Genomic DNA, 22,005 nt, shown 5'->3' with positions numbered 1-22,005 from the left:
GTATGCCATCCACCACGGATTGCATCGGATCATTGCCCTATTTTGGTTAACACATCTCTTATCCACGATCCTGGAAGGTGGTGAGGGCAGTTGCTGGTACGAGGGCATGCCATTTATAGGATATCACGTAGGTTGGAGATGACCAAATGACGATTGAGGAGGTGGAATAGGATTGAGGTGGGCAACATCTTCAGGAAGATTGAAGAGGCTGAAGCGTCTATTGCTACTATCCAGGGCAAAGAAGAGCAGAATGGTGGCTTGACTAAAGGTGAATAGGGGGAGCTTCGGGTACAGCTTGCAAGGCACCACTCCCTTCTCCGGCAGCAGGAGACTTTTTGGAAACAAAAGTCAAGGTTCAGTAGATTTTGGAAGGAGATCGCAACACCAAGTTTTTTTCCATCAGGCCACCATCATACGCCGGCAGAGAATAAAATTTACAGCATCAGGGAGAGCAGTGGTCAGATGACTGAAGATCCAGACTCGATCAGGCAGACCTTGGAGGGTTTTTTTCAAATCCAGATTGACAGAGAAGACCAGAGATGGAGGGCAGTTTTCTCAATCTATTCTACCTAGAAGGGTCACAGATTTGGAGAATACTGAGTTGATCAGACCGGTGACAGCAGTAGAGATTTAGAAGAGCCTATGGTCCCTAGCTGAGGACAAGGCACCTGGGCCGGATGGCTTTCCCCCCTTTTCTTTCGAAGATACTGGCACATAGTGAGACAGGATGTGATTGAGGCCATCTCTTAGTGCTTCAGATCAACCACCATTTCTAGTGAGTGGAAACAAGCATTTATTACATTGATCCCAAAGAGGCAGGATGCCATAGAGCCGAGCCACTACCATCCCATCAGTCTTTGCACGGCCCTCTACAAGATCAAAGCCAAGATATTAGTGAGGAGAGTTAGAGGAGTATTAGCTAATTTGATTAGCCTTGAGTAGGGAGCTTTCATCAGAAGATGCAGTATTTCTGATAATGTATTAATCTCTCAGGAGTTTATGTGTGACCTCGGGCATGCTCCACGCAGCAGAGGAATGATGGGCATCAAGTTGGATATGGAGAGAGCATATGACAGGATGGATTGGCAATATTTGGGGCACTCTCTAGAGATTTTTGGTTTTCATCAGCAGTGGATCAGATGGGTAATGAGCTCTATCAGATCACCATCCTATGCTATTCTGGTGAATGGCTCGTCTACGCGATTCTTTGAGTCTTCAGTAGGCCTACGTTAGGAATGTCCATTGTCTCCTCTGCTGTTCATTCTATACTCGATGCCTTATCCAGAGCCCTCCATAGTGCTACTGAGACCCAGGAGCTGGAGCCTTATAGGCTGAGGGCTGGTACACTTCAAATCTCCCATTTGCTATTTGTTGATGATTGCCTTTTGATGACTAGGGCGAATAGGAAGTCAGCACGAGCTATCCGAAGGATAATTGGCGAGTATTGCAGTGCATCCGGACAATGGGTTAATCTGACCAAATCGGCCATATGCTACAGCCCGAAGGTTGAAGCTCAGGTGAAAGGTGCCATCTCGGAGATTTTGGGATTAGCGAGCAGGAAGGTCTCATGCGGTATTTGGGGATCCCCATTAACAGGCGCCGGTTGCGTAGGATTGACTGTTTCGAGGTGGAGATGACATTTCGGCAGCAGCTGGAGGGGTGGCAGGCGAGTACCCTATCCACGATGGGCAGGGTGATCCTGGTCAAGTCAGTGTTGAGCTCTATACCTTTATACTTGCTCTTAAACATCATCGTTCCAGCTACATTATTGAGGTCATTGGATCAAATGTTGCGGAGATTTATTTGGGGAGGACGGGCATGCGGAGGTGGCACCCACTTGCTTGCTTAGGGGGTCCTTTGCCAGCTGACGAGGAGAGGGGATCTCAGCATCCACTCCCTTCTCACTAGGAGGGAGGTGCTGGCAGCTCGGCGTGTGGTTAGATTCTTTTTGGAGCTAGAGGGGCTATGGAGCAGGTTGATGAGAGCCAAGTATGGAGAGCAGAGCATCAGTGACTTATTCAGACCAGGATGTCAGTGCTCATACATTTGGCGTGAGATGTGTATGCTTCCCTACATCTCGTGGGCGGTGGAGGATGGCCGCAGTATTGACGTTGTTGAGGACAGATGAATGGCTGAACTGCCACTATCCCGATGGCCGACTTTGTTTGACCCAGATGCGACAGCCGGTAGCAGAGTGTGTGACCTCCTAGCTCTAAGAGAGAGCAGATGGGATGCTTATCAGATCCACCATCGGTTCGGTGATGCCCTAGCAGAGAGGATATTGGCGACCTCCCTACCCTTGCAGGGGACAGTGGATAGGAGGATATGGAGCCGGACATGAAGGGCGGGAGCTATAGTTGGTGATCTCCAGGCTGTGTTGGACCCGGGGCCCACTCGTCAATTGGAGGACCGTTGGATCTAGTGGTTGTGAGTCCATCCACGGGTTGCCCTTTTCCTGTGGAGGGTAACATAGGGTATCTTACCCACTAGAGGAGTCTTGGCTCGGAGGGGATTAGCATACCGGTCGATTGAGAGGGATGCCCGAGGGAGGAGGAGACTATCAACCATGTGTTGTTTACTTGTCCGCGAGCGACTCAGGTCTGGGGCTTCGCCTTGGGCCACCGACATAGCTTCACTTCTTCGGAGTTGTTTCTGAGCCAAGTGAAAGATGCAGCTCGACATCCTGGTGGGGCAGAGAGGGGAGTGGTATGGGCAAATGTGGCATATCATAAATGGTTGGACAGGAACGCGCGAATTTTTGATGGCAAAGGTTTCTATCCGAGATCAGTGGCTACCAGAGCACTCGCTCATGTAGTTGAATTAGTTAACTCTGTAGCTCAGCGTTCACCTAGAGGAGATAGGGACATCGGGGTTCCCCTTTAGCTTCCAAAGTGCCCAGGCACATGATGATACCGATGGTATTCTGGGAGCCCCCACCCCTTGGTTTTCTCAAGATGAATTTCGATTGTAGTGTCTCAAAGGGCAGTAGCAGATGTGGGTGGGTTTTGTGATTAGAGACCAGGACTCCAGGATGATTGATGTCGGTGGTCGGTGCATTTTTGATGAGTCAGTCCCAGTGGTGGAGCTGTATGCAGCATAGGAGGGCCTTGTTCATGCATGCTAGAGTGCATCTAGGTGCGAGGCGGATCTTCCTTAAGGATGATTCGGCTATAATGATCGATTGGATTCAAAGCGGGCGTGTCAGGACAGATCTGCATCCTCTAATCTATGACATTTGCCATCTGCTGGAGGAGTGTAATTCTTTTAGTGCCATGTATGTCTTTCGGAAGGCGAACAGTGTGGCGGACTGGGTCGCCTCCTTCGCAGCACACCATACGAGCGCCTTCATATGGGGGCATCGGAGCATGTGCCATTGGCACTAGAGCGTATTTTGCACTGTGACCATTCAGGGCATCTTCACGGCCGTATGTAGTGAGACGCTGTTATACCCAAAAAAAAGAAAAGAAAAAGACTACATATCTTCCATCTATGAGACTAGTTATGCCCAGCGAAGATAATCGAGAGCCATAGAAAAATTTGGCGCTCCTTGTCCATGCTGCTGATGCATTCTATCCCTCATGTGAAGTGGTTGAAATAGCTGATTTCGCAGCATTATTGTCCCTACATCTATTCCACTTCTGTACATTCTCTCCCTGTGTTTAGTCACTATTAAAGAATAGATCAGCTAATGCTGCAGAACTGCAATCCAAATTGGTCCCACCAAAAAAAGAATGTTTTTATGGAAGTAATAGGAGCAAATAAAATAGAGTTTCATTCATAGAATAACGAGAGCAGAGGTACACATTTATTTCACCTCATGATCACTACAATCCTCCCCTCAAAACCAAAAACTTCTGTCAACCCTATGCAATATTGGCATAGAAGTCCTGAATTACAATGCGGATTGCAATCGGAATCTTAACTGAATGAACACCTCCATCCCACCAAGTCATGCTGCCAAATGTATAATCGCCTTGTACCTTTCGAGTCGTCTCGAAGGTAATCTTGAAGGTCTGTGTCTTGTTAACAGCATCGAACACTAGGATTGGAGGTTCCACAACCATCTGAACTCCCGGTGGAGGTTCAGGAATCGCTTTATAGACCGCATCAACTTTACCCACATTAGTGACCGTTCTCCAAACCGTCATGGAACTCTTGAGATTAGGAATGGAGATGGAGGGGAGGTTCAGGTAAGACGCATGCCGTAATTTTGTATCACATATCTCAATTGTTTTTAGAGTACAGTTGAAGAACTTGTGGTAATCCTTTGGATCGATGTCATATATAAGGCCAGGGTCGGCAGCTTTGTTTGGATCGATGTGACCCCCTCCATAGTCGAACGGGTCAGCAATTTTTCTTGGGAATCCCTCGGCTTGTATGGGCATGCCATATTCATCAGCAGTGGATGCTTCAAAATGGCAGCAAGCCATCAGCGAATGACCTGCAAGAAATAATCTAAATGAAAAGAAACGAACAAGTTCGATCTACGCACCAGTAGTGACGAGTGCTGATTTTATGGCAGCATGAGACCAATTAGGATGCATGGATTTGAGCAAGGCTGCAACTCCTGCGACATGCGGGCAAGCCATTGAGGTTCCTGAGCCAAAAATATAGGAGTTCTCTTTTGCTGCCAAGATGCTGACTCCTGGTGCGGCGATATCAGGCTGTTGAAATGTCAGCCATATATAAGAGGTTGGGAGAATATAAAGGTTCTGCTATGCATTTACAGAAGAATAGGATCGTTTGAAGCATCCATCTTGCAATTCCGTTTCAGATGTATTTAATGCTATATATGTTTGGTAGTAGACATCCACAGAATTGCAAAGCAAGAAAGATAATGATGCATTTTGATACCTTGAGCACTCCAGGAGGAAGTATAGAAGGTCCTCTTGAGGAGAATATTGCTACTTTTGGAGACAAGACTTCTTTCCCTATGACATTGCGCGTCCGTTTCACCCTAACTACAGGTGTGCTGCGCAAATCCAAAACACAACCAATATCGTTAGAGCCAAAACCCACAGTAATGGATCTTAATTAATGTTCATGAAGTCAGAGATAGAAACTTGCCTTTCAGTGTATATATACATCCCAATTTGATATCCTATGACGAAATCTACAAAAACACAAGTGATGCCTTTGCATTCTTCGGTCATTTCAAGGTTGTTATTCGTGTATGTAGCCATAATAATTCCCTCTCCCCCAGCTTTCAGAACACCAGTCAGCGCATCTTGGTACAAAGACAAATCGGATGAGAGAGAAGTAACCGCACACAGAACAATAGTTCCGGCCAAGTTAGTACCATTCAAAGACTCCTTGTCGCAGCTGCAGAAACATTTGGCAGGTCTGAATGAGTGGATGCTCAAGCTTAGCTTAAAAACCCAGTGGATAGTTACTCACCTGCCACCAAAAGCTAGCGCTTTGAAATTGCTCTCTGTGCCTTCGGTGGAGTTATAGAAGATGGATTGGCCCTGCAAAAGGATATGATTACTGTCTTAGAGTTCAGCACCGGTATATCTTACTTGTTAGGTTGGCTTGGAATAGTTTGCGTGAGTTATTCCTGGCATAAAGCCTTAATTAACTAGCAATATAATTCTATTCCAAAAGGGACAACCAAGCTTGTTAGGAGTAACAGAATCAAGGAAGGAGTTAATTTCATACCACAAAGCTCCGATGATCTCCAAGGGTGATCACAGTAGGAAAAGACCGGTCGATTGTGCTTGCAGCCACTGTTATGACCCAAGGCGCGGTGTTTGACAGGGTCTGAGGAATAGGTCCTGCGTTCCCGGCAGCATATACGACGGTGATACCTCGGGATACCGCATGCAACGTGCCAAACGAGTCCTCTTCCACACTAATCGACAGGGATAGGATATCCACTCCATCATGAATAGCGTCATCTATGGCCTTGAGAACTGTTGCGCTGCTGCCGGCACCGCCGCCTTGGTCGGTCTTCCACACTGCCTTGTAGATGGCCAGCCGGGCCTTGGGAGCACCGCCCCTCGCCACACCCGCTGCGAGCCCATGGAAGCTCACGTTTTCCACGACGGAGCCAGCGGCGATGGAGGCCGTGTGGGTACCGTGGCCAATGAAGTCCCGGGGAGAAAGGTACTCGGACTTGAGGTTCTTCTTGTCGATCCCGGCGGTGTAGTATCGAGCTCCGATGATCTTCCTGCTGCAATTATTGCTGTCAAATGCCTCTCCGACCTCGCATTTTCCTTTCCACCGTGATGGTATGGGGCCATATCCGTCATCATTGAAGCTTTTCGATTCCGGCCAGATCCCTGGTAGAAGGTGGCATTTGCTTGTTAGAAATGATTGCAGATATTTGTTACCTATATATGATTTGAGAAATTATTTGAGTAAACCTCTATTGTCTTGAGTAGCTATGAGAATTCGTGTGGGCATGTATTTAATCTCACATTAGTTATGCACTAATAAATCTTGGATGTTTATACAGAACCAAAAAACTCAAATTATACTTTCTAGTAAACTTTTTTTGGATGAGGTTATAGTTGTGAAAAATAGTTTCAGAGCAACTTAGTTCATAGCCCATATAAACTAGAAGACATATGTCCATTAGAGCTGATCATGAGTTGATTGTGATGGTTGTAATTAGATTTGAATAGATTTGAACCCTTGACCTGGCGAGGATGCTAGGGCTTAAACGGAGAGAGTATGTGAGGATTCATGCGGCCGTGTGTTTAATCCCACATCCGCTATGCATTGGGTAGATCGCCTTCTTGGATGAGGTTCTGAGCTATGACAGTGATCCTTTCTAACTATTATAGTAAATCTATGGATTGGGGTATCTCAATGGGTCAATACTCAGCAAGATCTTTCCTATGCAATCAGTTGTACAAGCCACAAATGAGAAGGGATTTATTTCCATCATGCACTAAGTGGCTATGTACATCTTGATTTGTTAATTTTCATAAACAAGAAAACCTGAATATAACTAACCTGTGTCAATGATCCCAATAATGATGCCATCTCCAAAATTGCTCTTTCGAAGAAGCTTAGTAGGATGAACATAATTCATTCCCAGGTAGTTCCAGCTACGAGTTGTAAGCAGCTGATAATTCCGACTTGGCCTTACACTGATGACTTCAGGTGACTCTGGATGGAATGTAATGTTAATTGGCTGCACTAAAGATTAATAGAACTATTAGATATTCCACCAGTCTATTATGATCCAGAAGCAGTGGAACCTGCAAGCAGCTTTGCTTGAGACTCTGTGAGCATAGCTGCGAAGCCCGAAAATCCATGCCTGTAGCTGTACACAATAGATGCTGAAGCATCCTCCTTGCTGAAAGACCACAAAATCAGAAGAAATAAGCAGAAGCGTTATGTTCACTGGCTATTTGGATTAAAAATAACCACAGAAAGAGATGACAAGCAATGAATGCACAAAGAATTAGCAGAATACCTCCCAAGAAGAGAAGTTAGCATGTCATGGTGTGAAGCTGTGACATGGTGTGGGTCCTCGTGCTTCCTCTCTCCCATGTACACAATGTACAGCTGGAGATAGATAATTCTCAAAGGGATTAAGAGCAAAATTTTGATTTGTGGCTTGGGGAAGATGAACACTTACTTTTTTAGTGGCTTCAGCTCCATATGGCATCACTTGAAAGCAGGACAAAGCCAGGAAAGTAATAATAATCGGAAAGGAGGGGGCCCGAGAAGCCATCTTTGGTGTCATTGTGGTAGTGTTTGCAGAAGAAGCTTAATTTTGTGTCCTTTAGAATCACTTGGCTTTGTCCTTAAAAAGAGCAGAAGTGCAACTATGTGAAGGGTTATTCCGGTATATCACTCGGGAGAAAATCCCTTTTTTTTATTACGGTAACAGTTATTAAAAAATGGGCAATATGCATCCATATTTTCCGCATCTGAATCAGCTCTCAGCCGACAGCGGGTCTTCTAGAAACCAATGAACTATTGTTATATGTTAATAAAATCTAAATTAGATTTATTTGGGTAGACCGCCATCGTGAACCTTACAGCACTCAAAGTCTGAAGCTAATTAAATATGCCATGTATTCTAAGTGTAAGATTCCTGCAAAGAGAGATGCAGAGGATTTAGTTAGATTTTTTTTCTTACATGGTGAGGATAAATAGTGTCATGCAGTGCCAATCACATGCTGCCATGAACATCAGCATGCGTTCCTTTTAACTAATGCAATTAAAAGGACGATTCCATGGAACACCATGATGTAGTCGGCTCCATTCCATGCTCTTACATGGTGCTCCGCCAATTGGATGCCCAAACTTTCGCGAGGCGTTGACCCACGCCACCAGTATTGACATGGCTATCAGCTGACCTTCGCTTGTTTACTCTTCCTTTCCTCTTCAATTTCGGGTCATCTAAAAAATATTGACTTGGGATCGGTAGCCGTACTCGGAGACGTTTTTATGTCTCTAGTGGCATTGGATGAGGCATGGACTGAATCACATTATGGATTAATGGAAGCCATTTTCAGGTTTCAATGACCTCGTTATTGTTTAAGCTTCCCGCCTTTCCTAATTAAAAAGAAAAACAAATCCTTTTTTTTATTCTTGCATTCTTTCCTTTTGAATTAAAGTAGATGAAAGCTTGCGTAATGTAAAAGCTATAAACAAATCAAATTTAGGCCACTAATATCCAACATCTCTTGACTTTACCAACTCAACCCATTGGCATCCTCCTTCATTGAGACAGATGTTTAGCTAATCATGATGTTCAAAAACAGCTTGTTGGTTTGTTGGAAATATAGGAAGAGAGATTAGAGAGGAAAGGATGGAAAGGAAGAATACTTCAGATTTTTTTTATTCACTTTGGCTCTTGCCTTGCTTATAAAACTATAAGACTCGCGTGGTATTTATAGGACTTCTAGGTACAAGAATAAACCCAAATATATGAATAAACTCAAATACATGAACCACTTAAATACAAATAGAAAACCCAAAAGACATAAAGCACTTAAATGCACATAGAAAATCCAAAAGATATGAACCATTTAAATATATATACATGAATCACCACTCTCAAGGTGACCCTTCACATATTCATGAATCCTCCCAAAAGTTATTTATTATATTAAGTTTATCTTCTCAACACCCTCCTTTAAACTTAATTTCTCGTAACTCCAAGCATCATCCTCAACTTGCTAAAAATGTCATACTTGAGAGGCATAGTAAAAATATCTGCAACTTGATCATGGAATTTTACATACTTCACTTGCACTTCATTCTTTGTAATGCAATTTTTAAGAAAATGATACCTTGTATCTATATGTTTGTTTCTATCATGAAAAATCGGGTTCTTTGTCAATGCAACGGTTGACTTGTTGTCAACAAAAATCTTCTTAGCCTCCTCTTGTGGCATTTGTAACTCCTTCAATAATCTTTTTAACTATATAGCATGACCAACACAAGAAGTAGCGGCAACATATTCAGCTTCACAAGTAGAAAGTGTCACAATTGGTTGCTTCTTCGAACTTCAAGTAAAAGCTGTATTTTCCAAGTGGAAAATGAAACCGGTAGTGCTCTTCCGGTCATCCATATCTCCGGCCCAATCACTATCACTATAGCCCACACGCTTAAATTTATTAGAACATGAATAAAGCAAACCAAAACTAATTGTACCTTTGATGTAACGAAGAATTCGTTTCGCCGCTTTGAAATGTGTCATGCTTGGTGACTCCATAAACCGACTAATAAGCCCGACTCCAAAAAGTATATCCAGTCTTATGCAAGTTAGGTATCTCAAACTTCCAACTAAATTTTTGAAGGTTGTAGAGTCCACCTTCAATTCTTCTTCATGCTTAGACAGCTTTACTCCACATTCCACCGGAGTGTTCACAGATTAACAATCTTTCATTTTGATCCTCTTAAGGATTTTCTTGGCTTTCTTGAGAAATAAAAATTCCATCCTCCATTTGTTTGATCTCAATGCCAAGATAATAAGACATGAGATCAATATCTGTCATTTCAAACTCTTTAGTCATAGCTTGCTTAAACTCTCCAAACATACTTGGATTATTGCCCGTAAAGATCAAATCATCAATATATAAGCAAACAAGCAAAATATCTCCATTTTCACGCACCTTAGTATAGACAGCATGCTCATGTGGGCACTTGGTAAATCCATTCTTTTGGAAATACTTGTCAATCTGACTATTCCAAGCTCTTGGCGTTTGCTTCAAACCATACAATGCTTTCTTCAACTTTAACAGTTTGTCTTCATGGCCTTTGATCACATAGCCCAAAGGTTGTTCAACATAAACCTCTTCCTCAAGAATGCCATTCAAGAAAGCTGATTTGGCATCCATTTGATAAATCTTCCACTTCTTTTGAGCTGCAAGTGAGATTATCATTTGGATGGTCTCCAACCGTGCAACAAGAGCAAACACTTCACCATAGTCAATCCCGAGGGCTATATCCCTTGGCTACCAACCTTGCCTTGTGTCTCTCTACTTCACCTTTAGCATTCTTCTATTTTTTGAAAACTCACTTCACACCAATGGGCTTTTGACCTTCCGGTATGGTTGCTAGCCCCCAAGAGTCATTCTTCTCAATTGACTTGATCTCTTCATCCATGGCAATTCTCCACTTCTCATCTTTGACCGCTTCTTCAAAAACTATGGGCTCACAATCGGCAAAGTGACAAAAAAGAGTTAAATTATCACTTAAATTTTCTGTTACCTCATAAAGATCTTGAAAACTCCTCATTCGTGGTTGCCTTTCACTAGAGCTTCCACTAAAAGATAAAGAAGGTGTACTAGGAGTTGTTGGTGATCGAGGTGTTATGGGCTCTTGAACTTCTCTTCTTTGCTCCTCCTCATCAGAAAATGGAAAGAAATCATACATCTCCTTATCTTCATTACTCCAATCCCAAGAATCTTCTTCATTGAACTCCACATCTCTACTAATAGTCGCCTTGCCAATACTTGGATTGTAGAGCTTGTAGCCTTTGGAACGTTGATCATACCCGATAAAGATGTGCTTTTTGCTTTTATCATTAAGCTTGGACCTCTCTTGATCAGGTACATGAACATAGCCAATGCTCCCAAAAACTCTTAAATGGGAAACACTTGGCATTCTTCTGCTCCATGTTTCTTAAGGAGTTTTGTTCCATAGGCTTCTAGTTGGACACCGGTTGGATAGGTACACTGCACAGTCAACTGCTTCCGCCCAAATTTTTTTTGGCATCTTCTTTGTCTTCAACATGCTTCGAGCCATATTGAGAATGCTCCTATTCTTTCTTTCAACAACACAATTTTGTTGTGGAGATCTTGAAACAGTCAAGAACCGCTGAATGCCATTTGCTTCACAAAACTCATTAAACTTGTTAGAAGTAAACTCTCCCCCTCTATCTGCTCTCAAGGCTTTAATACAATAGCCACTTTGTTTTTCAACAAGTGCTTTAAATTTTCTAAAAGCACCAAATACTTCAGATTTTTCTTTCAAGAAATAAATCCAAGTTTTTCTACTACAATCATCAATAAAGAGAAGAAAATACCGATTGTTACCAAATGAAGAAGACTTGATTGGTCCACAAACATCGGAATGAACAAGTTCAAGTAACTGCCTTGCTCTTGAAGTAGTTTCTTTTGGAAAACTCTTTCGAAATTGTTTGCCAACAAGGCACCCTTCACATAATTAATCTGGTTGGTCAATAGTCGGCAAGCCCTTCAACATCTCTTTTTGTCCCAACAACTTCAAGTCTCCAAAATTCACATGCCTAAGCCTCAAATGCCAAAGCCAAGAAGAATCTTTCACACAAGTCTTGAGACATTTAGCAACATCAGCTTGGATATCAAGCAAAAACATCCTATTTTTTTGTCATAGGCACTTTAGCAATCACATTCTCCCTATCATCTTGAAGTAAAAGACTACGATTTTTCATATGAACCTCGTAGTTCTTTTTCAAAAGTCGTCCCAAACTTAAAATATTACTTTTCATACTTGGAATATAATAAACATTACTCATAAGTTGATGGCCACCATTTTTCATACGAATTAAAATCGTACCTTTGCTTTCAATTGGAACTTTAGAGTAATCTCCAAAAGTGACAAATCCGGCCACCGATTCGTCAATCTCCACAAATTTGCTTTTATCTCCACACATGTGATTGGTTGCGGCATTATCAAGATACGACAAATCTTTCTTGCTTCTTTCTTCTCCTTTATAGGCTAGCAACAAAGTGGCCTCCGCTTCCTCATCTTAAACATAATGAGCTTTCTCTTCAACATTGAAAGGAGAACTCCAACACTTCCGAGCATAGTGCCCAATCTTTTGGCAATTGTAACACCGAACTTTGGACTTATCATTTTGCCTTGTGTAATCTTTTCTACCACGTCCTCTTGAAACATGCCTCCTTTCTTCATTATTGGAGTATTGATTTTCTTGTCCGCCTCTTCCTCTTCCTCTTCCTCCTCTCCCTCGACCTTGTCTACATCCACATCCTCTTCCTTGTTGACTTTTCTCACACTCCCTTTCCTTCTCCTTCGCCGAGAGCTTGGCGGCTAGAACTTGCTCGATCGACTCCTCCTTCTTCTTGTTGATTCTCTCTTCTTGGGCTTGTAACGAACCCATAAGTTGATCAACCGTCATAGTCTCCAAATCTTTGGACTCCTCGATGGCTACGACGATGTAATCGAACTTCGAATGCAACGAACGAAGAATCTTCTCAATGACTCGGACATTCTCCAATCTTTCTCTATACCTGTTCATTTGATTTACTATGACTAACACCCTCGAAAAAAAATCCGCAATACTTTATCAACTCCTTGGTAGGAATTTTGTAAGATCTTCCATGCTTGCTTGGCGATGGTCGCATTAGCCACTCTCTCGAACATGGCTTCATCCAAACATTGATGGATGAGAGTGTGAGCTTGTTGGTCCTTCTTCCGCATTATGGGTAGAGCCTCCCTTTGAGCAGGACTCATCAAAGCTTCTTCACGAGGCTCCTCATAGCCTCTATCTACGATCTTCCACACATCTTGCGATCCAAGTAAAGCCTTCTTACGAATGCACCAATTCTTATAATTCTCTTTTGTAAGGCGAGGAAATTGAAATGGAAAGGTAGAATTGGCCATCTCCAGGATCAAGAAACTGGAGCTCTGATGCCAGTTTGTTGGAAATATAGGAAGAGAGATTAGAGAGGAAAGGATGGAGAGGAAGAATACTTCATATTTTTTCTATTCACTTTGGCTCTTGTCTTGCTTACAAAACTATAAGACTCACATAGTATTTATAGGACTTCTAGGTACATGAATAAATCCAAATACATGAACCACTTAAATACACATAGAAAACCCAAAAGACATAAAGCACTTAAATGCACATAGAAAATCCAAAAGATATGAACCACTTAAATACATATACATGGATCACCACTCTCAAGGTGACCCTTCACATATTCATGAATCCTCCCAATAGTCATTTATTAAATTAAGTTTATTTTCTCAACAGGTTTTGCATTCTACACATTATTCAATATGTAAAACTAGCTACAGTATTAGTTAAATGAATTGTAGTTGCTTACCTGAGTAGGCAGAGAATAACCAAGATAGAGTTAGCCACCATGTTTTTGAACCTTGGAAAACTGATCGAGATTTTGCGATTGTTAGTTTGGAGCATGTGCTAAATTGCATATATCTTCAGGACTAGACTTTCTACGTTAGAGTCTCTTTTTTTTTTTTTTTTTTGATAGGAAAGGGAGACAAGGTGCCACCCCTTTTATTCAGGAGAATAGATAATGTACAACAAAATATTTAGAAGGAAAATAGAAGAAGAATACCACTTCCTGTTATGTCCATACACACAGCGATGAAGTCAGCTAATTTCAGCGGGGTCTTGTTTAAAGAAACTTCGACTTGTTCCACAATATGGAGTGTCCCTCATGCATTTTCTTGGAATAGAGATTCTCTGATACAATCTGGAAGATCTTTTGCAAGACTGCATAAACAGATGAGCTTTTCCTCAGGAAGATCCTATAAACTGATGAGCTTCCCTATCACGTCCCTGCCTCTGCGGGGCACGTGCGGAACCCAGTGCCCATGTGAGGGCCACATAAGGGGAGAACACGGAGCTTCCCTATCAGATATTGTCCGGTTTTGGGGTCTGTATGCACGCCACACGCGCCGCTCATATCCCTCCGGTTTTATTTTCTACTCAAAATGCGTCTACATGATTTGGAGACACCCGCCTCATATGCCCAGGCTCTGCAACGAGTCTTTTTGATGTAAAACTATTGGGTATCATACCCTTCCCACTATTGGATAAGAGTCGTTCTCGCCTCTGATACCAAATGTCACGTCCCCGCCTTTGCAAGGCACGTGTAGCACCTAGTGCCCACGTGGGGACCACATGAGAGGGGAACACAGGGCTCCCTTGCCAGATATTGTCCGGTTCCGGGAGCCGCACGCGCACCGCATGCGCCGCTCAAACCCCTTCCCACTTTTGTTTTCTACTTAAAATGCGTTTGCAAGATTTGGAGGCACTCGTCTCATATGCCTAGGCTCTGGAATGAGTCTTTTTGATGTGGGACTATTGGGCCTTACACCTACTTGAGGCTTGGAATTTTTGGCATCTCCAAGAGGTCTGAATGTTAAGCTGGATCTTAATGGCATTGTTAGAGATCCTTAATAAAACATTAATATTTGTGCATTGGATTTAGGATCTTTAATGTACTATAAGCCCTCATACATATCTATCTAGATTATTGATGTCTTAGAAGATCATGAATCTTCTATAAAGGGCTGGTAGCTACAAGATCCTTCTTCACAACATCACTTTACCACTTCTTGAACACCAGGGGTATCAAATGTAGATTTACTAACTTATTGTGAAAGCTTTCAAAACCATTTAAAATCAAATACTTTCTATGGTTGTGTTAGAAAAAGAAGATTAACACTAGAGACAACCTTGGAAAAAAATTAAGTAAGAATCTTGGCGGTTGTGTTTTGTGCCGTGATACAAATGAGACTGTTGATCATCTCTTTTGTACCTGTAAGTTCTTTTCTGCGATATGGAAGACCATTTGTTTGTCTCTTGGGATACTTCATCCTCAACTAAACTTTGAAAATCTATGCATTGATTGGAAGTTGAACCATTTTACAAAATATGCTCAGCCTGTCATTCTCATGTTGCTTGCTGCTATATGTTGGATCTGTTGGAAGGAGCGGAACTCTAGAATTTTTCTAAATAAAAAATCTTCAATTGCCTCGATTACTGCAGAGGAACTTAGAATTTTTAATGACTGGGCAGTGTTATGCGATCCTATTACGCAGATGGAGTTGAAAAGCATTTGGTCCAAAGTACAAAATGTTGTCTCTAAGCTTCTGGATGACTAATACAGTTTGAACATATCAGTTAGTTTTTTTTTTACGTGCCAGGGAATGCTCTCATTTTAGACTGCTCGAGCAGAGGATCCTGTTCTTCTTTTTCGGTATGGTTCTGCCATTGGTTGCATATGATGGAGATTTCAGCTAGCTATATCTTCTCTGAAATATTCTCTTGGACATCAAATATGGTTGGAGCATATTATGTCATGCTTACTCTTCATCTGTCATGCAGTTCTGGAACGCAATCAGCCTCTTCAATAATTGAAGGATTGCAACTTTGTCATCATCTTATGCCTTCCAGCAGATTGTATTATATTTTGCTATAGAGGAGGTACCAGACATGGTATGCAAATTGGTGGTGGAAAATCTTTGGCCATCTAGATTCTGGTGTTTTTTGTTAAAATCCTTGTAAAATTGCTTGGCCATTCTAGATTCTGGTGTTTTTTGTTAAAATCTTTGTGAAATTGCTTGGGACATTCTGACAACAAATGCTTCTGCTTATTAATCCGAATGAGGTTTTTCCTCTACTGATTATCGGATACTTAGTTTGGAACCATTTAGCCTTTTTTCTTGTATCTATTCCTCTCCTTTCTTGATAATGTAACTCATCTCTATTGTAAATATGATTAATCTTCAATAAAAATCGAGTGGCTCCTTCCTGCCTCTCCTTTACATAAAAAAAAAGTAGCATTAGCTCACTTCTATGCGCACAGGTAACAGTAGCAACAGAATATATATCTCATTAATCTTGATACAAAGCAGAGATACTCATTTATTACTCTCCCCTCACGTCAATTCTATGCAGTATCCGCATAGAAGTCCTCGATCACCACACGAATAGCAATTGGAATCCTTACCGAATGAAATCCATCCCACCAAGTTAAGCTCCCAAACATGTAGTCGCCTTGCACTTTGTGAATGGACGTGAAGGTTACTTTAAAGGTCCGCATCTTGTTTTCGGCATTGAACTCAAGGGTCGAAGGCTCTGCAAGCATATGAACACCTGGTGGAGGTTGGAGAACAGCTTCATATATAGCATCAACCTTACCCACATTAGTAACAGTCCTCCAAATTGTCACGGTATCTTTGAGATTTGGAATGGCGATGGAGGGGAGGTTTAGGTAATACAGAGGTTCTAGCTCTGAGCCACAAATCTGAAATGGTGCTAAAGTGCAATTGAAGAACTTGTAGTAGTCTTTTGGATTGATATCATAAATAAGGCCAGGGTCAGCAGCTTTGTTTGGATCGATATGGCCTCCCCCATAGTCGAAAGGATCGGCAATCTTCCTTGGGAGTCCCTCTGCTTGTATTGGCATGCCAAATCCATTGGTAATGGATGCTTCAACATTGTCGAGCATGGCCCAGTGAATAATGGTCTGAAAGTTGAAATTAAACAGTTCAAAGTAAAAACAGGTTTGAAATACGCACCTGTGGTCACGAGTGCTGATCTTATGGCAGCGTGAGACCACTCAGGATGCAGGGATTTTAGCAGAGCTACCACTCCTGATACATGCGGACAAGCTGCTGAGGTTCCTGAACCAAACATATATGAGTTCCTTCTCGCTGCCAAGATGCTGACTCCAGGTGCAGCAATATCAGGCTGCAAAAATATTTAACCGTTACTCTGTTTGATTGACTATGGGAAGCTGCTGAAATAAAGGCTTTCTATTTGTGATAATATTAATTTTTAAAAAAAAGCATGACCTTGAAAGGCTACAATGCCTATGTTGTGTTGAAACAACATCATTGTGTTTACAACTTACATGTTATTTTAGCTGAGCAATAAATTGATTTCATTTTTATACCTTGAGCAAACCGGGAAACAGAATCGCTGGACCTCTCGAAGAAAATGCTGCCACCTTTGGAGACAAGACCTCTTTCCCTACAACATTGCGCGTCAGCTCTACACTCACCATTGGATCACTGCTCGACCCCATCAAATGTTAGAGCAGAAGACGACTGTTAATGAATCTTAGACAATGTTCATGAAATCGAAGATAAAAGCTTGCCTTGCACTGTCTATATAATTGAAGATCTGATTTGCTGTCTCAAAGTCGACTAGAACACAAGGTATGCCTTCACAACCTTGGGTCGTTACGAGGAAATTGGTGGTGTATTGTGCAAAAATCAGTCCCTCACCCCCAGCTTTCAGAACATTGGAGAGTGCTACAGAGAATAGAGATGTTGGTGAGACCAAAACAGCCACGCACAGGACAATTGTTCCAGCTAGGTTCGTTCCATTCAGCAAATTCTCAGTGCAGCTGCAGAAATGTTAGGCAGGGTCAAGAGTGCATGGATGTTTACGTTTAACTTCACAATCCGGTTGAGATTTATTGTACCTATCGCCTTAAGCTAGTGGCTTGAATTTGCTCTTGGGGTGGTCTTTGGTGGAGCTGTAGAAAATGGACTGGCCCTGTAAGCAAGGAGACATGGCTTAATGGCTTAGCATTGACTTGCAGATCGCAAATTTCCGAAATGTAATGCTTTAAGTTTCTCAGAATAATAGATGTATGCAACGATTAACGAGTTGGTTTTCATACCACAAAACTCTGATGGTCTCCAAGGGTAATAACAGTAGGAAAAGACCGGTCGATTGTGCTGGCGGCCACTGTTATGACCCAAGGGGCGGTGTTTGACAGGGTCTGAGGCATGGGGCCTTGGTTCCCGGCCGAATACACCACTGTTATCCCTTTGGCCACGGCATGCAACGAACCAAATGACTCCTCGCCCACCGTAAGCGATAGGGATAGGATATCCACCCCATCGTGAATAGCGTCATCTATGGCCTTGAGCACCGTTGCGCTGTTACCGGCTCCGCGGCCCCTCCCGGTTCCCCACACTGCCTTGTAGATGGCCAGCCGGGCACGGGGCGCACCGCCTCTTGCCACACCGGCGCCGAGCCCGTGGAAGCTCACGTTCTCCACGATGGAGCCGGCAGCCGTGGAGGCCGTGAAGGTGCCATGGCCGTTGGCATCCCGGGGGGACAAGAAATCGTTCTTGAGGTTCCTCTCGCTGATCCCAGCAGTGTAGTATCGAGCTCCGATGATCTTCCGGCTGCAATTATTTGTGTCAAATGCCGCTCCAACCTCGCATATTCCTTTCCACCGTGAGGGTATGGGGCCATATCCATCATCATTAAAGCTCTTCGATTCAGGCCATATCCCTAAGAGAGTGTTGCATCGTCAGATTATTTCCTACGTCGGGCTTCAACATCTAACTAGCCTTATTAAGTTTTCATTTTATTTTGTTCCTTTCGAACATAAAATTAAATCGCTAGCAAAAAAAAAAAAAAAATTAAATGGAAAAATAAAAACATCGTACCATGACTTTCTTTGTAATACTAGTAGTGGAATGCTATGGAAAGCCTATTTAGTATTTTAAAATATTTTTAGTAATTTTTAGTATTTGAAGAAATTAAAAAGAAATTATGAAGCTGAGATCTAGCCCGAAGCTTGAAACGGTGAAACCAAGTAAGGTTGGGCTTGGGCCAGGAAGGTGCAAAGGCTAGGCTTGACTAAGCCGGGTCTCAGCAAATTAGGTTGACTTTTGGGCGATGCCCAAGCCCAACTTTAACTCTAGGTAAGCGATTAAAATCATTTGTAAACCAGGAAAGGGGCACCATTTTTTTTTTAATCCATAAGAAAGATAGCACCTTTGTCACAACCCATAACCTCATTTAAAAAGGCTGACCAAAATATATTATTTAAATTTTTTGACCTGGTATAAGTACCTAAGAGCTACCCGTTGTATAGCTAAGGTAAAACTAAACACATGTCTGCACGAGTTCACACATACTCTCTCTATTTAAGTTCAGCATCCTAGCCAGATTAAGGGTCCAAATCTAGTTATAACAACTATTGTCAATCAAAATAAGACCATGTTGCAATGCTCCCTAGTCCACATAGGCCATGAATCGAATCGGCTTTAATATCATTTGTCATAACCCAACATCTTACCTTAAAAGAGCTAGCCATAATGCATTATTTGGGTTTTTTTGGCGCTAAAGCTGTGTTGCTTTGGGAAAGATTTAGAAGGACGGAAAAAAACCAACCTGTATCGACAATCCCAATGATGATACCATCTCCGAAGTTGCTCTTCTTAAGAATTCTAGTGGGATGCATATAGTTAAGTCCGAGAAAATCCCAGCTTCGAGTCGTGTGCAGCTCATATTTCCGACTTGGCTTTACGCTGATAACTTCAGGTGAGTCTGCATGAACTCTCATGTTATTTGCATTCACTAGAAGTTCACAAACTATCAAGTACTTCCCATATTACTCTGCAAAATTCTTGAACCTGCTAGTAACGCTGCTTGAGATTCTGTGAGCATAGCTGCAAGGCCCGAGAAGCCATGCTTGTAACTGTATACGATCGATGACAGAGCATTTTCCTTGCTGGAATACCGAAAGATCAGAAGAAATGACAACTGCTGTACTGTGCTTTAATCACCAGCTATATGAATTAAACTTTTAATAGAAACGCATCACTAGTGAAAATCAAATATAGCAGTAGATCAGATACCTCCCAAGAATAGACGTTAGCAAGTCATGATGCGAAGCTGTGGCATGATTTGGATCTTCATGCTTCCTCTCTCCCAAGTACACAATGTAAAGCTGGAGAAAAAGAAATTAACTTCGATGCAAGTATTAAAATGTGATATTTCGCATGTCGAAGGTGAATACTAACTTTGGTAGAGGCTTCAGCTACAAGTGGCAGAAGTTGAAAGCACTGTAGAGTTAGGAAAGTAAGCAGCAGTAGAGAGGGGAGAGGTCGGGAACTCATCTTTGGTGTTGGATTGGAGTGCTCATGTTCACAGCAATAGAGCTCTTTATAATCCCTCTTCCACATAGTTTATCTGGGGATGCTGCCGCTTGAATGCTGGTTAGGTAAGAGAAGACCAGATCGGATGGTTCTATGGATAAAACCTGCTACAAATTAATTACATTAAGCTTCCATCAAGAGTAGGTAAAGTCCACATCTTCGCTAGTTAAAAAGAAAACAATAAAATGGATTGGTAGAAGTCTATCTTACAATGGGGCTAGATAACAATTTGACCCCAAAACTGGAGCTGTCAAGGAATGGGTCAATAATGTACCACAAGATTAATGAAATCCAAACTCACATCTGGTCTAGAAACATGCACATGAAAGGATAAGTGAGTTAAGGCACAAGATGTTTTTTTTATTTTTTTCCATGGCCCCTACAAAATATGCAAGCATTGCATATGTGTGAATGCACATAATATTCTGGTTTGATGCATGAATGGTTAAGTCAGATAAGTGGTGGAACATCTCTTGCAATAATGATGTTAAATTTATAAGTAAACTACTCTTTTAATGGTATGAGCTGAATTACAGATTTCTGAATAGCCAAGGCAAACAGATATGTGCTGAATGCAACGACAAATGAATACACAGGGAAAACTAGCTAAATATCTTGCCCCATATAAATGCAGAGTCTAGCAATCAGGTGGGATTTAAACGAAAAGCACAAGAAAAATGAAAAAAGACATTAACTAATGATAGGTTCCATATTTTCTCCTGTATAGTGTTGTAAATAAACATAGTGGAAGAATTCCTTCAACCTTCATAGATCTTTCACATATACTCAGGCTAACTGCTTGGCAATTGTGCAGATAAATTATGAGTATAAAGCAATCTTATGTTATATGGGCTGGCTATTTTATATGGGGCTGACAAATTTGTAGCTGGTATCGAAGAAGACAGGTTTGTCTCTTCATTGATAGGATATATTTACAAATAGAAGATAACGAAAGCTGGATTTTTGGAAAAGTAGATCACAACATACTGTCATTTAGGGGGGTGGGGGGAAGTAAATATATGGTCCATAGACCGATCATCTCCTATTAAGATGTGCAGCAGTTAGTCAATTTCTAGCTCAATAAGCTAGGCTTCTCCAGATTAAAAATGGAATAAGTCAGATTTGACAATTTCCTTGGGCACTGGGAATAAGAATATCTTCAAATAAACTTCGTTATACAAAGTTCTGTAGTGTTCGATCCAGGTCATGCAATTAATATAAAAAACACTATAGGATAACTCCTACCCCTTTAAAGAACTTCTAAACAATGTCATACATACCTCTTCATATATATGATACGACAAAGCATATAAGTTCCATTAACAAATCAAATCTCTATGTTTCAACTCAATGAAATGGGTGTACCCACGCGCGCAAGCGCATCTTCTTGCATACTAAAAAAAAAGAAGATTGTACTTTTTTTTATATTTGATAATGTGGTCTGCAGACTGTGTGCAGCTATTGTACCTTTCGCACGAAAGGAGGATTCACCATCCTTCGCGAGGATCTACTAATGTCTTTAAGAGCTGTGTAGATGAATAAATGATAGCATGCTTTGAGAGCTGGGCATTAGGTGATCCAACGGTTGCATGGCATGAAAGAAGATGAGTCTTTCTTTCGTATAAAAGATGGAACTCCTTTTAATTTTTTTTGGCTAAGACAAACGAATCATCTATATATATATATATATATAAAAGTACATCCAGAAAAGTTAGAATACAAACTATCTCAAAATAGAGAGAGGCAAGACCGCACCGACCATCCATCGCACCTCACCAAAGTGGACGTCGGCTACAAAAAAAGCAACCCAGTCCGCAACTTTGTTCACCTCACGGTACACATGACTCGTCTTACAAGTGC

General features: G+C 41.9%; 1 protein-coding gene and 1 pseudogene across 2 annotated transcripts; both read right to left on the bottom strand.

The window, feature by feature from the left end:
* Positions 1-3,734: 3,734 nt before the first annotated feature.
* Positions 3,735-7,742, bottom strand: LOC103717636 (subtilisin-like protease SBT3.5). Its single transcript, XM_039126011.3, has 10 exons — positions 7,592-7,742; positions 7,427-7,518; positions 7,209-7,306; positions 6,961-7,116; positions 5,659-6,281; positions 5,398-5,468; positions 5,068-5,322; positions 4,855-4,972; positions 4,493-4,664; positions 3,735-4,408 (listed from the first exon to the last, which is right to left on the bottom strand). The coding sequence occupies exons 1-10, from the start codon at positions 7,697-7,699 to the stop codon at positions 3,864-3,866; spliced, it is 2,238 nt and encodes a 745-aa protein (XP_038981939.3). The 5' UTR covers positions 7,700-7,742; the 3' UTR covers positions 3,735-3,863.
* Positions 7,743-15,937: 8,195 nt separating this feature from the next.
* Positions 15,938-20,229, bottom strand: LOC103717635 (subtilisin-like protease SBT3.10; annotated as a pseudogene). Its single transcript, XR_016413116.1, has 10 exons — positions 20,011-20,229; positions 19,846-19,937; positions 19,621-19,718; positions 19,379-19,534; positions 17,868-18,490; positions 17,667-17,740; positions 17,337-17,588; positions 17,133-17,250; positions 16,756-16,927; positions 15,938-16,666 (listed from the first exon to the last, which is right to left on the bottom strand). The product of XR_016413116.1 is annotated as a subtilisin-like protease SBT3.10 (transcript).
* Positions 20,230-22,005: the final 1,776 nt, after the last annotated feature.

This window comes from Phoenix dactylifera, chromosome 1, assembly GCF_051530095.1.
Source record: "Phoenix dactylifera cultivar Ajwa chromosome 1, Ajwa_hap1_PhDact_Kaust_v1.1, whole genome shotgun sequence".
Classification (NCBI taxonomy): Eukaryota; Viridiplantae; Streptophyta; class Magnoliopsida; order Arecales; family Arecaceae; genus Phoenix; species Phoenix dactylifera.
This window is presented reverse-complemented; position numbering and strand designations above follow the sequence as displayed.

Coding starts and splice junctions, on each gene's coding strand:
- LOC103717636 (XM_039126011.3), bottom strand. CDS start 7,699: ATGACACCAAAGATGGCTTCTCGGGCCCCCTCCTTTCCGATTATTATT. Junction 7,117..7,208: donor TCAAGCAAAGCTGCTTGCAG/GTTCCACTGCTT, acceptor CATTCCATCCAG/AGTCACCTGAAGTCATCAGT. Junction 6,282..6,960: donor TATTGGGATCATTGACACAG/GTTAGTTATATT, acceptor ACCTTCTACCAG/GGATCTGGCCGGAATCGAAA.